At 38.0% G+C, this 17,357-nt stretch overlaps 2 protein-coding genes across 6 annotated transcripts in view; both read left to right on the top strand.

Annotated features, from left to right (window-relative positions):
* Positions 1–13,537, top strand: part of ppat (phosphoribosyl pyrophosphate amidotransferase) — a 70,488-nt gene extending 56,951 nt beyond the window's left edge. For 4 of the 5 annotated variants that reach the window (XM_059989254.1, XM_059989256.1, XM_059989255.1 and 1 more), the window contains exons 7-11: positions 1,489–1,640; positions 2,209–2,336; positions 3,822–4,043; positions 4,288–4,408; positions 11,984–13,536. In XM_059989254.1, coding sequence (XP_059845237.1) covers positions 1,489–1,640; positions 2,209–2,336; positions 3,822–4,043; positions 4,288–4,408; positions 11,984–12,162 — 802 coding nt within the window. In that variant the 3' untranslated portion in view covers positions 12,163–13,536. Of the gene's footprint in view, positions 1–1,488; positions 1,641–2,208; positions 2,337–3,821; positions 4,044–4,287; positions 4,409–11,983 lie in introns of all 5 variants that reach the window. The other variant, XM_059989252.1, reaches the window with a different exon arrangement.
* Positions 13,538–16,520: 2,983 nt separating this feature from the next.
* Positions 16,521–17,357, top strand: part of aasdh (aminoadipate-semialdehyde dehydrogenase) — a 32,512-nt gene continuing 31,675 nt past the window's right edge. The window contains exon 1 of the mRNA XM_059989248.1: positions 16,521–16,852. Coding sequence (XP_059845231.1) covers positions 16,530–16,852 — 323 coding nt within the window. The 5' untranslated portion in view covers positions 16,521–16,529. The remainder of the gene's footprint in view (positions 16,853–17,357) is intronic.

The following is a 17,357-nucleotide window of genomic DNA, read 5'->3' as shown; positions in this document are numbered from 1 at the left end:
CTAGAGATGATTTAAAGTATACGGGAGGATGTGCGTGGGTTATCGTGGATCGGGATTGAAAAAATCGTAAGTTCTCTTACTAATTAAGTTGGAACATGTACATCTGGTATTATTTAGCGTCAGTTTGGTCAAACATTTGTCTCAGTGTGTAGTATATAATTTGCCTTTCTGTGCATATAAAACACTTAAGAACGTATGTTTCAGCACTGGGCTCCGAAATGGAAGTTCCTGAGTTGGATCCAGTGAGAGACTGCTATTGATCGTGCTCTCCACCATGCCGGGTTGATGTGGAGGATCAAAAACCCAAAACCCAATAATTAAACCAATGTGTTGCTTAGTAATAATTGTAGCTTTCATCGGGGAAGAGCCTTTCTCACTTTATCCTTTAAAATTGTTCCATTCGTTGACCGACGTAGCCTAATACTTTTCCAATGACCAAGGCGTTTCACCTCTTTCCGATCGCTTTATTATTTCCACTTTATTTTCAATCGTGATTGCGATTATTTTTGTGAACAGAAACACTGAGCAGATTCAGGGCTCTGACACCGGGTCCTAATGCTCACCGCACTGAGACAGGTTAAATAAGGTCTGGGGTTCTGCTGGGTCCAAAGGTTCACCACATTGAGACAGGTTGAATAAGGGACTTGAGCATCCGTGAATTTTGGTATCCACGTGGGGTCCCGGAACCAATCCCTCGCAGGTAAGGAGGGCCGACTGTAATTGGATCTATGATACTACCCTGAGAAGCTACAGTAAATTTGTGGGGTTTGATTGCTTGATCTCCATACCCATGTTCCTTCATGTGTGCTATGACTTCAACAATTGGATTGTTTTTCCTCTGATGTCCAACAACATCAGTTTTATCTGGGTCCTTGATGTGAGGGGAAGTTGCTCTTTTCTTTCCTCTGAAATTCTTTTAATTGATGCTAGAAGAAAGGCTAATATGACGTCTTTGGCAGCGTGGGCTTGACAAAACCCAAAATGTACATTGAAGACCAGGTGAGTCAATGGCCCTTGATGTCATCATCGATGACAACTTGCTTTGAAGATTAAGTGCACATTGGTTGAGTGTTAATTACCCAGATTGAATTTATCCATCAGTAATTCCAGAACAGCTCTTAGGATCTCTATTCAACTCATTTCTCTTCTCTATCAATGACTTGGATAAATGTATGAATTGCAGATTAATTTGCAAATGACAACTATATCAGTGTATCTGAAATGGTAAAAATGAAAGGGAAGCTGTATCAGGAGCTAGTCATTTAGTGAAAAAAAAACCATTATAAGATTGACTTTCTGGAATGAATAAGGGCAATGCGAGATTACATGCTTGAAGGTGTTTAGAAAGAGACTGGAGCAATAAATGAGACTGGTTTTCAGGAAAATGAATATTTATATTTTGACATTACTACCTGGTGCCATTATGATTTTTTTTTTCAAACTTCATGGAAAATGTATAAATATTACTCATCTTACTATTTTTTCTAGGTATTTTCGTGAAATATTGCCAGGAGAAATAGTACAGATTTCTAAGAATGGAATCCAGACACTTGATGTTGTACCCAGAGCTCGGGGAGATCCACCTGCATTCTGTATCTTTGAGTATGTCTATTTTGCCAGACCTGACTCCATATTTGAAGGTAATGATGAATTTTATCTGAATTCTTCGGACAGCCGTTTTTTAAATTTTTCCAATTAATACTGTTGTAATATGTAACCTGGTTCACTAAATCTTCATTTAGCATTGCTGTAGTTGGAGAAAGTATTTTTAAAATCTTGTAATAAAGGTGGTTTGTTACCCTTCAAATAAATAAAAACAATATTTGTCTACTTAGTAATTACATTTTGGCTGGTGCTACTTTGACAGTTCTGTTTATAGTCACAGTACAAGTGGTCCTACAAAACAACCCTACATTTTGCTTTTGTTGAATTGCATTGACTTTTACTTATATCCTTCATATATGAGTCTTTACATTACTTCTCAGTCTAAATGTGCAGTTTATAGTAATTTATAATAAATAGTATGCCTTGCTTATGCACTCAATGTTAACTAAAATTTGCACTTCATGTGTAGAATGTTGTACAGATAAATTGATTTGTTTAAAGGCAAAAGAATTATTATCCAAATTTCTTTGTTATTACATGTTTTTATACTTTTCAGTCTCTGTCCAGTATTCATTTGTATTTCATTTTCTTTTGATTAATAAGGACAGATGGTATATACAGTCAGGCGGCGATGTGGGCGGCAGCTTGCTATTGAGGCACCTGTAGATGCAGATTTAGTGAGCACTGTTCCAGAATCCGCAACTCCAGCAGCACTTGGTTATGCGCAGGAGGTATGTAGACTCCAGACTCTTAAACCAATGGTCATAGGTTAAACCTGTTAGAATTATAAAATTTAGGAGCAGGCCACCTGAAGGATTATTTAGTGGAGCCATCCAATTAAACCCTTGCTTTTTCAGAAAGTTACATTCGCCAAACAAGGTAGCTTTGATGAGATCACTTCATGTAAATACACTGTTTAAAAACAAGTTTCCTGATTCTTTTGTTAGCTGGCTTAAATATGTCTCCTGTAGTTATAACCTACCTATTAATAAGAAACAATTTCCTCATTTAACCTTACCAAAATTTGTATCTGATTTTAGGCTCCTAAGTTTTTAAAAAATTACCTGCTCAGCTTTTGATGAAAATGCCCATAGCTACTTCAGTCTTGTCTTATTATTTTACTGTGTTTTCAAAGGCTAGTACACGAAAATGAATGCAGAAATAAACAGGATTTTTGAAGACTTGGGTATTTACCTTTGTGCTTTGTCATTATTAATGAAGCCATGGATTCGGTTTGTTTTTTTTAAATGATCTCAAATGATTCTACCATGTACAGAGAATTATGTTGCATACATTTCGTGTTCTCTCCGTTCCTGCATCCTTTTAAAACTATTTATTTGGTTTGCCTGGTCACTTTATTCTTAACCAAAATGCATATTTCTCTGAAGTTAATCCGTTTTACCATATTATCAGTCTTCTGAACTCGATTACTGTCTCCATAGTTTAGAATGTTTCGTTGTTCTGTGTAACTGATAAAATTGAAGCCTTCCCTTTTGATTGGCATTCAGACCATTAATCCATAAGGAGCAATGCAGCTAATTTTAAATCCCAGGAATTACATTTAAATAGGATTAGCAGAATTTTAAAAATTAAGGGATAAATATTTAATTATCATTTTGTTCCTTTAATATCAGTCTGATAATTGGGATTTCCACAAAATTCGGAGTGTTATCTGAACAGTGTCAATAAAATGCCATTAAAGGTTTTGTGTGTGAAAGTATAAAAAGTAAACATATAGCAATTAACCATACAACTGTAATTCATCTTTATTTGACAACAATGCTGCATATGGGAAGTAGGGATGAAGAATCATTTTTTTTACATTTATTAATTTTTAAATTTTTTTTGCTGATTTGTGAGCTAAAACATTATTTATCCATGTTTACTGATTTATTTTTAAATCTGAGCTTGTCAAGTGCACATTTAATGCTTTCTGACATTCTTAGTAGCCCTGTTACTATATCAAGTTAGCTACTACAGTTGCTTTGCTTTGACTATAATATCGTCTTGTCTTAGATGCTATACAAGTAGGTTTCAGTGACTCGAACCTCTGAAGATTGCCGCAAAGTAGTAAGAGGATGACATTCTTGAGGAAAAGTATAATTCTGCTAGCCACTTATTCAAATACTTTAAAGATAAATCTTACAAATATAAAGGTGAGATAGTATTAATTTGGTTGGGGGGGGAATATTGATATCGTTCCTTTTGATCTACAGGCCGGACTACCATATGTTGAAGTACTATGCAAAAATCGTTATGTGGGCAGAACATTCATTCAACCAAATACAAGACTGAGGCAACTAGGAGTAGCACAAAAATTTGGAGCCCTGAGTGATAATTTTGCTGGAAAGCGGATTGTGTTAATAGATGATTCAATTGTGCGTGGAAATACAATTTCTCCAATCATTAAACTCCTGAAGGAAGCTGGTGCCAAAGAGGTATTAGTAAAAGAAGCTTTGGAATATTTTAAAAAATGTAATATGATTGTACTACTTGCGTAGCATGAACTATGTATTTAAATTAAAATAACTTAACTTTAAAAAAACATACCAGTTATATCAATGTTGACGTAGAGCTTTATTGAGCTTTGCTTACCTTTCAAAATGATGGAATATTTTAAATGGTAGTATTTGCTAATGGTATTACCTTGCTTTTCTAAATTTTATTAATTCGCTTTTAAAGGTACACATTCGTGTGGCTTCACCTCCAATAAGATTCCCTTGTTATATGGGTATTAACATTCCAACAAAAGAAGAACTGATTGCCAACAAACCAGAATTTGAAGACCTTGCAGGATATATAGGTTTGTTGAACTATCTGTTTTGACGTGAAAAGTGTAATTGCGTGTCATTAAGTTAATAATATAGCAATTGCCATTTTACAGGGGTTTATTGGAACAGAAGTGGTGAAACTCCACTTGATTTTGTTCTAGATTTGGTCCACTGTCAATGTAACAACATTTATCTGCAAATTTAATCCTAATTCAGGGTCAGGTCTGCAACAGTTTAATACCTTTTGCCACCACAGATGCTGCTTGATCTAGCAGGTTCTCCAACAATCTATTTTTTGTTTCGGATTTTATATCCACAGTTTCTGTTGTCCTTCCCAGAACATTAACAGTTTTGATAATTTCACTGCTTACCCCTGATAAATGTGCAAAAGCTACAAACTCAGTTACCTCGAAGATTTAAAAAAAATATTTGCTGTAAGGACTGTTACTGCTAATATTAGAAACCATGAAAGGTATTTTGGATCCGGTCCTGCCAATGTACTTCAGGGAGAATGTAAAGACCCTGGCGAGGATACAGTGGAGATTTATCTGAATGCTTCTTGGAATTTAATCTATAATGTTAGTTTGGAGGCGTTTGAACTACTACCATATGTACAAAGAAAGTTGGGAAGAGATTTAACAAAGTGTACAAGATCACAAACAGCTTAGCAAGAGTAAACAAATAAAATTTTTTCACATAAGTGAGTGGAAGAGGAGCCAGGTAAAGCAAATTCAATATAATGGGCAAAAGTTATGACGATATGCGGGAAAGATTCTTTACAAAAAGGGAGGGTGCGATCTGGAACTTGGCTGCTTGTGAGTGTTGTGGAAATACTGAAGTGTTCTAAAATTTAATTAAAGGTAGATTGCCAAGATGTTGGGAAAGAGTAAAGAGTTGGGACAGCTGGATTGACTATGGATTTTGTACTCCGAATGGCCTTACTTACGTTCTGTTTATTTTATTGCATCAACTTGCCTTTCTGGATCAGTCAGTGTTAATTTATTGCCAGTAGGCACTCCACTCCAAATGACAAAGCACTACACACTGGCAGAGCCCTGCTCAAGATAATGGCCTGAACAACCAATCCTGGACATCAAAACTTCTGAGATGGAAAGAAGCTTGGCAGATGCCAAATGTCCTTGACTTTCAAAATTTATAAAAAAAAATCAATGAAAGCATTTAATCATTGAAATTGAATCAATCAAAACATGTTTCTGAAGGTTTTAAAAAAAAGCAAGCCTGATTTATTACTTTTATCCCTCCTCGGCTATTCCTCTACCTTTCATGGTCGATTACACTAGCATAACTCCAGTGCAACCTTCTCTTTCTTGGCTGAAACCTGATCATTCTTCCATAGCCATTCTACCATAAAGAGCTTTCTTTTCGCTTTTGCGAGTCCTAATTTTTCCTCAGAGTAATTGCTCTAACCTTCTGTTTAAGGTTCTTCTTTCTTTCTTTATAAATCTTTTTTTTTGCTGAAGGTCTGAATGCTTTTTGTCTAATTAGTTTGGAGTGAATTTCCATTTTGAAGTTCATTTTTGTGATCCCAGTTTAGTCGCTATTATCCTCAAATGTTGCTTCAGTTACTTTTTATCTTGTGAAGCAGACAATGTAGACCCACTTTTCATGCAGCAGTAAAACATATTTATTGAGTTTGGAATGTATTTCTTATGATTAAAATATTTTTTCTATGACCTGGCCTCCACAGCTGGCTGTGGCAATGAGATCCATGGAGTCACTGCCCTCCAGTTAAAGAAATTCCTCCTCGTCTTTGTTCTAAAGTAACGTCTTTCTATTTTGAGGCTGTGCCCTCTGATGCTAGATACCCCATAATAGGAAACATCCTCTCCATGTCCACTCTTTCTAGGATATTCAATAGTTTCCAATGTGATTTCTCCCCACCCCCCACCGAACAGGCCCAAAGCCATCATATATTAACCCTGGGGTCATTGTGAACCTTCGCTGGACTCATTAATGCTAGCACATTCTTTTCGAGGAAACAAAAACTGCTCACAATACCCTAAGTGCGATCTGACCAATACCTTATAAAGCCTTCCTACTTGCAACTCTGAATCCAAATGAGCTTTCAGGGTTTTTTGATTGAGCTCAAGAATTGTGATGGTAATAATTAAGTCAACTGGAAACTGAAAACAATAACTAAGTTAACAAAATAGCAATAATTCTGTCCAGAATTTTAATGTGTAGACATGAATAGCTAGGCCCAATATGTTTGGACCTCTGTCAGATGCCCAATCTAGATGACGGTAGCCTCTTTAGTTCAAGTACTGACCATTGCATCAAAAGAAAATACAGAAGATCAGAAGTGGCAGAGTTGAATGTTTGGAGTGGGGTTTGGGTACATTCACGTTGCTATGGAACATAGGACTAGTGCCATGCAGCAATGCTAATAACTAGTCCAATATGCCTTTGAGAACTGAGCACTAGCAAAATTGTTCTGGTGTTGTACAGTAAGTACAACATTAAATTGGACTGTATCTTCAAACATACTCTGTTTTCAGTCAAGTGTGTAATTTTATTTTGGACAGCTGTATTTTGGATTTCTAGCCTGGACATCAAGCACACACACTAGCCCAGGGGTCGGCAACCTTTACCACTGAAAGAGCCATATGGACCCATTTCCCACAGAAAAGAAAACACTGGGAGCCACAAAACCCGTTTGACATTTAAAATGAAATAACACTGTATACAACGGTTTTTTTTTGCCTTTATGCTATGTATAAACAAACTATAATGTGTTGCATTTATGAAATTGATGAACTCCTGCAGAGAAAACAAAATTACATTTCTGCATGCAACAAAAACATTTTGAACTCCGAAAAAAAGACGTTGGGTTGACGGTTACTCCATAGTTAGCCTACCTTGGATCGAAAAATTAAAAGAAATCGCGCACTGGCGGGTGTCAGGCATTGGCAGTGGTGACGTATATTAATAGCGATAAAAAACACGTTGTAGCGGTGTGATGATGACACTGCAGTCAAAGATAACTTTATTCGAACTAAACAGCCTTGCTTTAAAGCCTCCCTCAACCCGCGCCCCCGTGGGCGCGGATGCTCCAAAAGACACGTACTCACAAACCCCCATAGGCTATCTCCCTTAGCCGGAACGGTGGCTAATTGTGAGCCGGTTCGGATGTGCCAGGAAATGGGGTCGCCACAACGTTTTATTTAGATTGTACAAGATCACCATAATCTTCAAATTTCGAATTACATTTCAAATGCGGCTCTGGAGCCGCAGGTTGCCGACCCCTGCACTAGCCACTTTATTTGGTATACCTATACATCTGCTCATTAATGGAAATATCTAATCAGCCAATCATGTAGCAGCAACTAAATGCATAAAAACATGCAGCAATGTCAAGAGGCTCAGTTGTTCAGAACAAACATCGGAATGGGAAGAATTGTAATCTAAGTTACTTTGATCATAGAGTGATTGTGTCAGATGGGATAGCTTGAGTATCTCTGAAACTGCTGATATGGGGTTTTCATCCACAGTGGTCTAGAGCAGGGGTGGGCAAACTTTTTGACTTGTGGGCCACAAAGGGTTCTAAAATTTGACAGGGGGGCTGGACCAGGAGCAGATGGACGGAGTGTTTTGGTAATACACCTCATAAGAGAAAATAAAATATCATGGGATATGTAGAAAACATGTGCTTTAATTTCAATTGAAAATGAACAAATGCATTACAACAAAATATCTGTCTTTGAAGTCCCATGGTATTTAGCTATTTATTGAAATGACTTTTAAAACACTGAAAATTAAATGAATAAAATACAGCTTTTTTAATAGTAACAGTTATTATTTTAAAGCACTGAAAATTCTGTTATCCTTCAAGATATTATCATCATCACTCTCCTCCTGCCTGTCTTTATTTCAAAAACGGTAGGAGATGCAGGTCTACTTGTCCTGCTCCTTCTTATTCAATTGTCCCCTGTGCCAAAACTCAACAACGACCAGCACAAGGACAGAACAGTGACAGCGCGCCAGAATGTGGAGCACATTATTTGATCTGGAGCGCATTTTTTATTTGAGAACGTACGTGCACCTGCGCACTACTCATGTCCATCACTTAACAGAAATGACATGTAACATGTAAGGCTTATTGAAAAAAATATTTTCAAATGCATTTTTTACATAACACAATGAAGAAACTTATTTTTAATTTCAGTGGGAACAGTGTTGTTGGTCTCCCTTTTTAGCCAGCGCATCAAAGTCTGGATTTAGATTTGTTGTGGCGATTCTCAGGATGGACCTGAGGTGTTGGTCAGTTAACTTGGATCCGTGGCTGGCTTTGTTGATGTTCATGACACTGAACGCCTGTTCACACAAATAGGTCGAGCCGAACAAAGAGTAAAACGCAAATGTGGAGTAATACGCTGCACCTCAACAAAGGTCAATGTGTAGCGGTGTGCTACATGCAGCGCTAAAATTACGACACAGAGTCGGTAACTGCAGTCGAAGAAAAAAACTTTATTCGAAATCCCCAGCCTCACTTTTAAGCCTCCCTCAACCTGCCCCCCGTGGCGCAGAGGCTCCAAAACTCTGTGCTCGCAAATCCCCGCAGGCTATCTCCCTTAGCCAGAACGCTGGCTAATTGTGAGCCGGTTCGGATGTGCCAGGAAATGGGTCGCCACAAATGTATATAGAGTGCGTCATCTATTGGGAAAACGCCAGAATTGCGGGGGAAAAACGTTAACAAGGTTTATTACTATAATTTCATCAAGTTCTGTGGGCCGGATTAAAAAGCTTAAAGGGCCGCATATGGCCCCCGGGCCGTAGTTTGCCCATGCCTGGTCTAGAGTTTACAGAGAATCGTGCAGAAAAACAAAGAACATCTGGTGAGCGACAGTTCTGTGGGTGAAAATACCTTGTTAATGAGCGAGGTCAGAGTTAACGCTGGTTCAAGCTGACAAGAAGATGACGGTTATTCAAATAACCAAATGTTACAACAGTGATGTGCAGAAAGGCATCTTTGAATGTACAACACACCTAACTTTGAAGTGGATGGGCTATGGCAGCAGAAGACCATGAACATCCCTTCAGTGACCCCTTTATCAGGTACAGGATGTACCTAATAAACTGGCCACTGAAGATATACTTACTGCTATGTAGAATTCTTGTAGCAAAAATCTGAAAATTCAAGCAGAAACAATATAAAGTTTTGTATGGTACATTTAATAATTTAATGGTTTGAACTAGAGCTCTACTATTTTGTGTAATTAGTAGTTCATTATTCATATTCTAAATACTTTATAACCAGTTATAATTAGTGCCAATTTTTTTCAGTTGGGTGACTTTTAGTTATCGATTTCTCAAATGATTCACAGATTTTATGATGGACAAGGTGTAGGATTGTAGCTACTTTTATATTTCCATACTTTGGCAGACTTTAATTTCCTTTGCATTCCCTTATCCTGACATTTCTTCATTGCTGTTTTATTACATTAATCCCCCTTTTTTAATCTTTCTATTACCTTATCATCCTGGAGGTAAATCTCAAGGTAAATATTCATTATTGTTCATAGGAAGAAACATTACACAGTTCACCATAGATGATCATCAGCATGAATCTACATGTATTTTATACATTGAGCCAAATTGTTCTTCATCCAGCTTGACCCTTGCACTACGAACATCAAAAGGTCTGAATTAGGTGGTAGTGGAGATGCAGTTCCCATTAGTTAGAGAGTCAAGTCAAAGATCTGCGGATACGGCCTCACTATAAAGGGACGAACTACTACAGCTGAGTCGAAGAGGAATTTCTTCAGCCAGGGGGTGGTGAGTTGTGGAATTCATTGCCATAGAGGCCAAGTCATTTGGTGTACAGTGTTTAAGCAGAGACTGAAAGATTCTTAATTAGTGAGAAGGTTAAGGGTTACAAGGAAAAGGCAGGAGAATGGGATTGGAAACAAAATCAGCCATGACTGAATGGTGCAGCAGACTTGATGGGCCCAATGGCTCAATTTTGTTTGTGTATTATATAGTTTATTCTCCTGGCTCCATTTGCCTTTTGTGTCACAACAGGACCATTGGCCCTGGTGCTGTGGTTATGAAGCAGAATGGGATATTAACTAGGGGGTAGATCACGAGGCTCCAGAATATCCTCATAGTGAGAGTTCGCCACTTGCATGGTTTGCTCTAGATATCATTGAGCAAAATTTAAAAATGGTTCTAAAAGACTGGTAAGTTAAAATATTAAGAAAGAAAACTATACTGTTCAGATGAATGGGATTGCACTAGTAGCACCAGTTAATAACTGCATAAAGTTAAGGGACTGAATATAAAGTATGGTTCTTCAACTCAGTACATTTGTGTAGCTGCCAGACTTAATGGTGAGTCCTGCAGCAAAGTGGCCTTCATGTTTAACCTTTGGCTTATCTGAAGAGCTGACAGTCAAAGGTGAGTACATTTTGGTCCACTGAAAATAATTGTAATGCAAGCTGCATTCTGTATTTTTTTAACTTGGGTCTCCCTTACTAGGAGCACTGAATCAGCTTCTGGGGCTTATTGACTTGCATATTTTCTGAACTTACACAAATAGGTACAAAGTCAGAGGCAGCACAGTAGCGTAGCAGTTGTTGTAATTCCTACAACTCTGCTGATGTCTGTAACAAGTTTGTGTGTTCCTGTGATTGCTTGTGTTTCCACCAGGTGCTAATGTTTCCTCCCACATTCCAAAGACGTGGGTTAGTAGGCTTGTTTGGCCAGAAGAGCCTGTTAGCATGCTGTGTCTAAACAAAATAAATGAACTTCATCTGTTGGTGTTATGCAACACACACAAAATGCTGGAGGAACTCAGCAAGCCAGGCAGCATCTATGGATGGTCTCAGCGCAAAATGTCAGCTTTTCCGTAGATGCTGCCTGACCTGCTGAGTTCCTCCAGCATTTTGTGTATGTGGCTTGGATTACCAGCATTTGCAGATTTTTCTCTTGTTTCTGTTTGTATTATTTTATTTTTCAGAAATGTTCATTCCTACTGTCAATTACAAAAGCCATGTACTTTGTTATGTAAATAAATGTGTAAATATTTTGTTTTATTAAATAGATCATCCATAGATGTGATTAGTTGAAGGAAAATAGAGGGATTTTAACTATAAATTTCTCAATTTTTGCCTGCTTCTAAAAGCACTATTGACAGTCTGACACATTATTACATATTTTAGCGCAAACTTACTGAAAACAATTTTTATTGAACAAATTTCATACTAAATAATGCTGAAAATTACCAAAAATAAGGTGAGAAAATGAATTTGTGTAACCCTGTTGAGCTTGAGTGGTGAAGTTGCTTGAATTACATAGTTGTACTATTCAGTAATCTTTATTTAAGATGTGAAAGCATCCTCTAAGAACGTGAAGGCGTTCTGTTACTTGTGAAGTTCAGTATGTATAATTTTTCTGATGTACTTTGTTGCATTAGATTTGAGACTATTATTAATGCATTTGCATGAGTTCTTTCGATCTTTATTCATATTGTACAAGATTCATGTTGTGGACAGTACTGCTTTTATCCATATAGATATAAAATGACTTAACAGTTTGCAGCTTCACTTAATAACCACTTAAATGTTGTTATCCCTTTTGTTTTGAAGGTGCATCTAGTGTGATATATCTTTCTGTTGACGGATTGGTATCTGCTGTACAAGAGGGAATTAAGAGGCAAACAAATTCCATACTATATGATGCTGAAAATGGCAAAACATCAGTGAGACAAATGGGTCATTGTACAGCTTGTCTCACCGGAAAATATCCCGTGGAGCTTGAGTGGTGAATTGCATTAATTATGCCCCTGTTGTTATTCAGGTTTATTTTTGTCGGTATATCACCATCCAGTCATTCTTCTTGATGGTGCCAGCATTAAATTCTTGCACAAATCCATGTCCTCTATTACATTTCTTTGCACCTCTGTGGAACTGTTGAAGACTGCATCACTTGACGGTAGACATTCCAAGGATGGTCATATGAAGTGCATTTATTAGAAGTCATTTGATATCAGAGAAATACATCTTCAGATTTTGCCTGAAATATTTTGGAAATTATGACATAAAAATGATTAAACTTATGGAGAAACACCAGATTGCAAGAGTTTAGAATACCCTTGGAAAATGAGCATATTTTTTTAAAATTCACCATTGGTTTTTCTTTTCTTTTTAAGTTGGCTAAATTTTGCAATGTTGCTTTTTCTTTCAGATGTAATAGAGGCACAATGTTTTGTAAATACCATCAGGGCAAGGAGATAGTAAAGTTCGGTGAAGGGACTTGTTTAAGGTTTTTTTAATTTTAGCTACTCAAGACTTCATTTGAGTTAAGCATTTGACTGTACACTTTTTGTCCATAGACTCTTGAACTGGCTGCTCAACAATTTATTAGCTAATTAAATTGCCAAAGGCTGTTACATAGTTGAAAACAAAAGTAGTTTACTTTGTACAACTGGATAGCCTTTAGATATCAAATGTGCCTTTTATTCCTAATGACAAGTATTTCGTTTACATGGTGAAGCTTTCAATCCTGTTACTTTGATTTTAGAAAATCAATTATCAATCATTGTACATTAAGAATGTGTTGCTGTCTTTGTCTTGTATAAATACTTGTATGAAAAATGTAGATAGTGGCCCCAATATATCTCATTTACGTAACAGTAAGGCTTTTTTTTAAACATTAACTGTTTGTCCCATAAGCTCAATTGTCTAAATAGTTTGTACCTTTGGAACAAATGGACTTCTTTTCTCAAAGTCCTTTTTTTATTGTTTTAATGCATTGTTCCAATATTTATCTGATTTGTAATATTGACAATTGGTAAAAGAAAGTGAAATCACTTTTTCATTTGTATTTTCTGACTAAAGTATTTTACATTCCACTATTGCATTGTTAAGCATTAGGGTGTAACATATCCGTGGTGGAAAATTGCAAGCTGTTATGTAATAAACTACATAAAATATTTAGTTCCACCATTTTTGCTTGTGCAATATCAAGATTCTGTCCAGTTTGTTGAATTTGAAATTGAATAATTTTTTGTTACTTTTTGGGGGGGGGGGGTTGAATAATATCTTTAATTCCCTTTGGAATTTTAAATAAAAGCAATGAATATTTGGAAACACTAGAGAAGTTAACATCTTCAAAGAAAATTAATTCTGTTGATCTATTAAATTAGAAGCTCAATTAGATTAAAATTAAATTAAAAACATCTTTGTTTTAGATGTACAAATGTATGTCATTCTTCTTGTTATCTTGGTGGTGCTTTGGGAATACTGGTTATTTGATGTATTGTCAGGGTGAGACGAAACCATGATGCACACTAGTTCCATGATCCACTGTTCAAGAAGAACAAGCAGTTCAACCCAACAACCTGGCCAATTTATTCGCCATCATTGATATCCAATACATAGGCTGTCAGTTCTGATAATTGGGCTTTTGCTTTTGGTAAGCTGCTTTACTTGTTTAGAGATACAGTACGGGTAATAGGCCCTTCTCCCAACCAGTCTCTGCTGTCCAGTTACACCCATGTGAACAACTAACCTGCTAACCTTTACACCTTTGGAATATGCGATGAAGCTGGAGTACCCAGGGAAACCAATGTTGTAATGGGGAAAGTGTGTAAACTCTTTATAGACAGCGCTGGAACTGGAACAAGTTCATTGGCACAGCAATAGCATTTCCAGGGATATAGCAGCATAATTAGCCGATTTGGCTCATCAAGTCTGTTCCGGAATTTTATAACAGCCAATCCATTTCCCTCTCCTTCCCAATCACCTGCCAACACCCAGTGTCCCTTCATGCACTTAATAATCCAGAATCAACCTCTGTCTTTGGCTAAAGAAATTCCTCCTCAACTCCATTCTAAATGGACGTCCCTCTACGAAAAATGGTAAAGCAGTGGTCGTGGTGTACATCAGCCTTGCTGCTTGGGGAAGTAACGGTGATCCTGGCGTGGATGGTATGTAGACCGCTCCCTGATGGAAATGGGACAAACATGAGCAAGGTGATCCTTTATGATGTTACTGGATCATCATTCCCACTATCCTGATTGAGAAGTTACAAAACCTGGGCCTTTGTACTTACTACTTCATCCTTGATTTCCTAACTGGAAGACTACAATCTGAGCTGATTAGTGTTAAATTTAATGATGATACATCCTTTGTTGGTAGAATCTCAGATGGAGATCAGAGGGCATACAGGGGCAGGATATACCAACTAGTGGAGTGGTGTAGCAAAAACTTGGCACTCAATGTCAGTCAGACAAAAGAGCTGATTGTGAAGTTTAGGAAGGGTAAAACGAAGGAGCACATACCACCAATCCTGATAGAGGGATCAGAAGTAGAGAGAGGGTGGGCAGTTTAAATTTCCTGGGTGTCAAGATTTCTGAGGACCTAACCTGGACCCAACGTAATGGAGGCAAGACCGTGGCTATACTTTATTAGGGGTTTGAAGAGATTTGATACTTCAACAAATATACTCAAAAACCTCTACAGATGTACCGTGGGGGGCATTCTGACAAGCTGCATCACTGTCTCGTATGGAGGAGGGAGGTGCTACTGTACAGGAGGGAAAGAAGCTGCAAGGTGTCGTAAATTTAATCGGCTCCGTTTTGGGTAATACCCTCCAAAGTAACCACAATTTCTTCAAGGAACAGTTTCTCAGAAAACAGCGTCCAGGGCACGCCCTTTTCTTACTGTTATCATCAGGTGGGAGGTACAGAAGCCTGAAGGCACGCACTCAGCAATTCGGGAACAGCTTCTTCCCCTCTGCCATCCGATTCCTAAATGAACATTGAACCCATGAACAACTTTTTAAACATATATTTCTCTTTTTGCACGATTTTTAATCTATCCAATATACATATATGGTTATTTATTCTACTGTGTGAATTGCATTGAACTGCTGCTGCAAAATTAACACATTTCTCGACAAAACCCGTGATAATAAACCTGATTCAGACTTTGAATCTTTTTAAAAAATCAGTTCCATAATCCAAGAGAAAACATTGCCAGTTAGGATCCTGAGCGGAAACTTTTTCAAGCTGAGGGTGTTGAGTAAATGGAACAAACTGCCAGAGAAAGTGGTTTACGCAGATAGAATATTTTTAAATTAAAATAATATACGCAGACTGAGAGAAATGGGCCAAATATCGGCAAACGGCACTATCTTGGTCATTATTAGCAATTATTGTCAAAGAGTCTGTTGCTGGGTATTTCCAGCATTTTCTGCTTTTAATCGCATTGCATTTTGTGTGGGCTTGTTTCGTACAAACTGACGACCACATAAAATACCTAATCTTTCATTAATTACACTTTTAAGGCATTTCATAGCTGCAAATTACCTTAGGGTAATCCAAGAAGGACGTATTCATTTAAAAATACATATTCTTTTTCATCTCAGAGGCATAGAACACAGAAATGGAACCATGAGTTCACCATGTTCATGCTGCCCATGAAATACCGGTCCTCTTTCCAGCACTCAGAACAAACCCTGTCTATCCAGACTCTCCATGAAAGTGAAACACTGTCCCAAAAAATATTCTGGTGAATCTTCTCTGCTCTTTCTAGTGCAATCACATCCTTCCTACAATATGCCAACTACACTTTCTGTAGGGTCTAACGACTTCTATTCTTTGGAACTTCCCAGGTTCTTGTCATTCCGTTGCAGATGTGCACACTTGACACTAGGATAACATTCTTAAATCGTTCCATACACCTTACTTACGCATCAATATATTAGCGGCGTCTGTCCCCACTTGTGGACAGCAAAAAAAGACATAAATCTCCGAGTCATCTGTGAATTTGCTAACCCTGCATACAGAGTGCCCCTTTGATCGAGCTTCCTTTGTGTAAACAATTCTAATTTGATCACTGAAACATCGTTAACCCTTTTTTCTCTATAGATGCTGAACTCCTCTAGCAATTTATTTTGTTTTACTCCAAATTCCAGGATCTGCATTCTCCAGTGTCTCAATCTTTGGACTCGTTTTAAATATAAAAATATAAGGTACAATTTAGAATTTCTTGCAGAACTCGACATAAAGACGAACGCAAGCGCCTCTCGATACTATGCGAGAATATCCAATGACGTTTCATGCGCACGGGGTTATCTCAGCGTCATATACGTCATGACGTTGTCTCAGTCGATGTGCCCTGCGACCGAATGGTTGCTAACAAGAGGGAGGTTTCAGTAATGTTTGAAACGGCGGAGGGAGAGGTTGGAGATGGCGCCTGTGGTCGTCCGGTAGCGAGGGCGAGCGGCTTGCACGATCTGGTGCTGCGAGCGGCGGCGGGCCGTGGCGAGAGGACTGCTGTGTGCTACGACAGCGGTGCGGATGGCGCCCGCTTGTCCTACACGTACGGCCGGGTTGTCGGCCTGGGTGACGAGCTCAGCGAGCGGCTGCAGCTACACTGTCATCTCAGCCATGGCTATGTCATTGGGTTGTATTGCCAGCCAACTGTAAACCTGCCCAGCTACATTTTAGGGTAATATTCGTTTTCTTACACTACTCGCTTCAGTTTTTTTTATATCTGTCATCGATTTTCTTTTCATACACTCAAGGCAAGATCAAATTAGTAATGATATCCAACACTTTTTAAAATCAATATAAGCGAGAAACACCCCTGCACAGCACCATTCATTTTGGCATGCATTTCCAGTGGGAAGTGCAATAATTCATTATGTAGCTTATATTGCTGGGGTCAGTGCGGTTAAGCATTCATGGGATGGATAAATGGGAATGGGTGGCGAGAGATTTTTCTGTTCTGGGTTGTTTGCCAATTCCAGGATACTGATGATCATTACAACCGGGAATCTGGAGCAACACACAATCTGCCGGAAGAACTCAGCGGTTCAGTGCTGCGATGCTGTCTGTATGGAGTCTGAAGAGATTGATCTCGAACTCATTGGCTATTGCAAATTGTCCCTAGTTTAGGTGGAGGAGAGGGGAAAAAAAAGAAAGAAAATGAAAATGCAACAGGTGGAATAGGA

This window comes from Hypanus sabinus, chromosome 14 (assembly GCF_030144855.1).
Source record: "Hypanus sabinus isolate sHypSab1 chromosome 14, sHypSab1.hap1, whole genome shotgun sequence".
Taxonomy (NCBI): domain Eukaryota; kingdom Metazoa; phylum Chordata; class Chondrichthyes; order Myliobatiformes; family Dasyatidae; genus Hypanus; species Hypanus sabinus.
The sequence above is the reverse complement of the archived record's forward strand: the minus strand, read 5'-3'. Positions and strand labels throughout refer to the sequence as shown.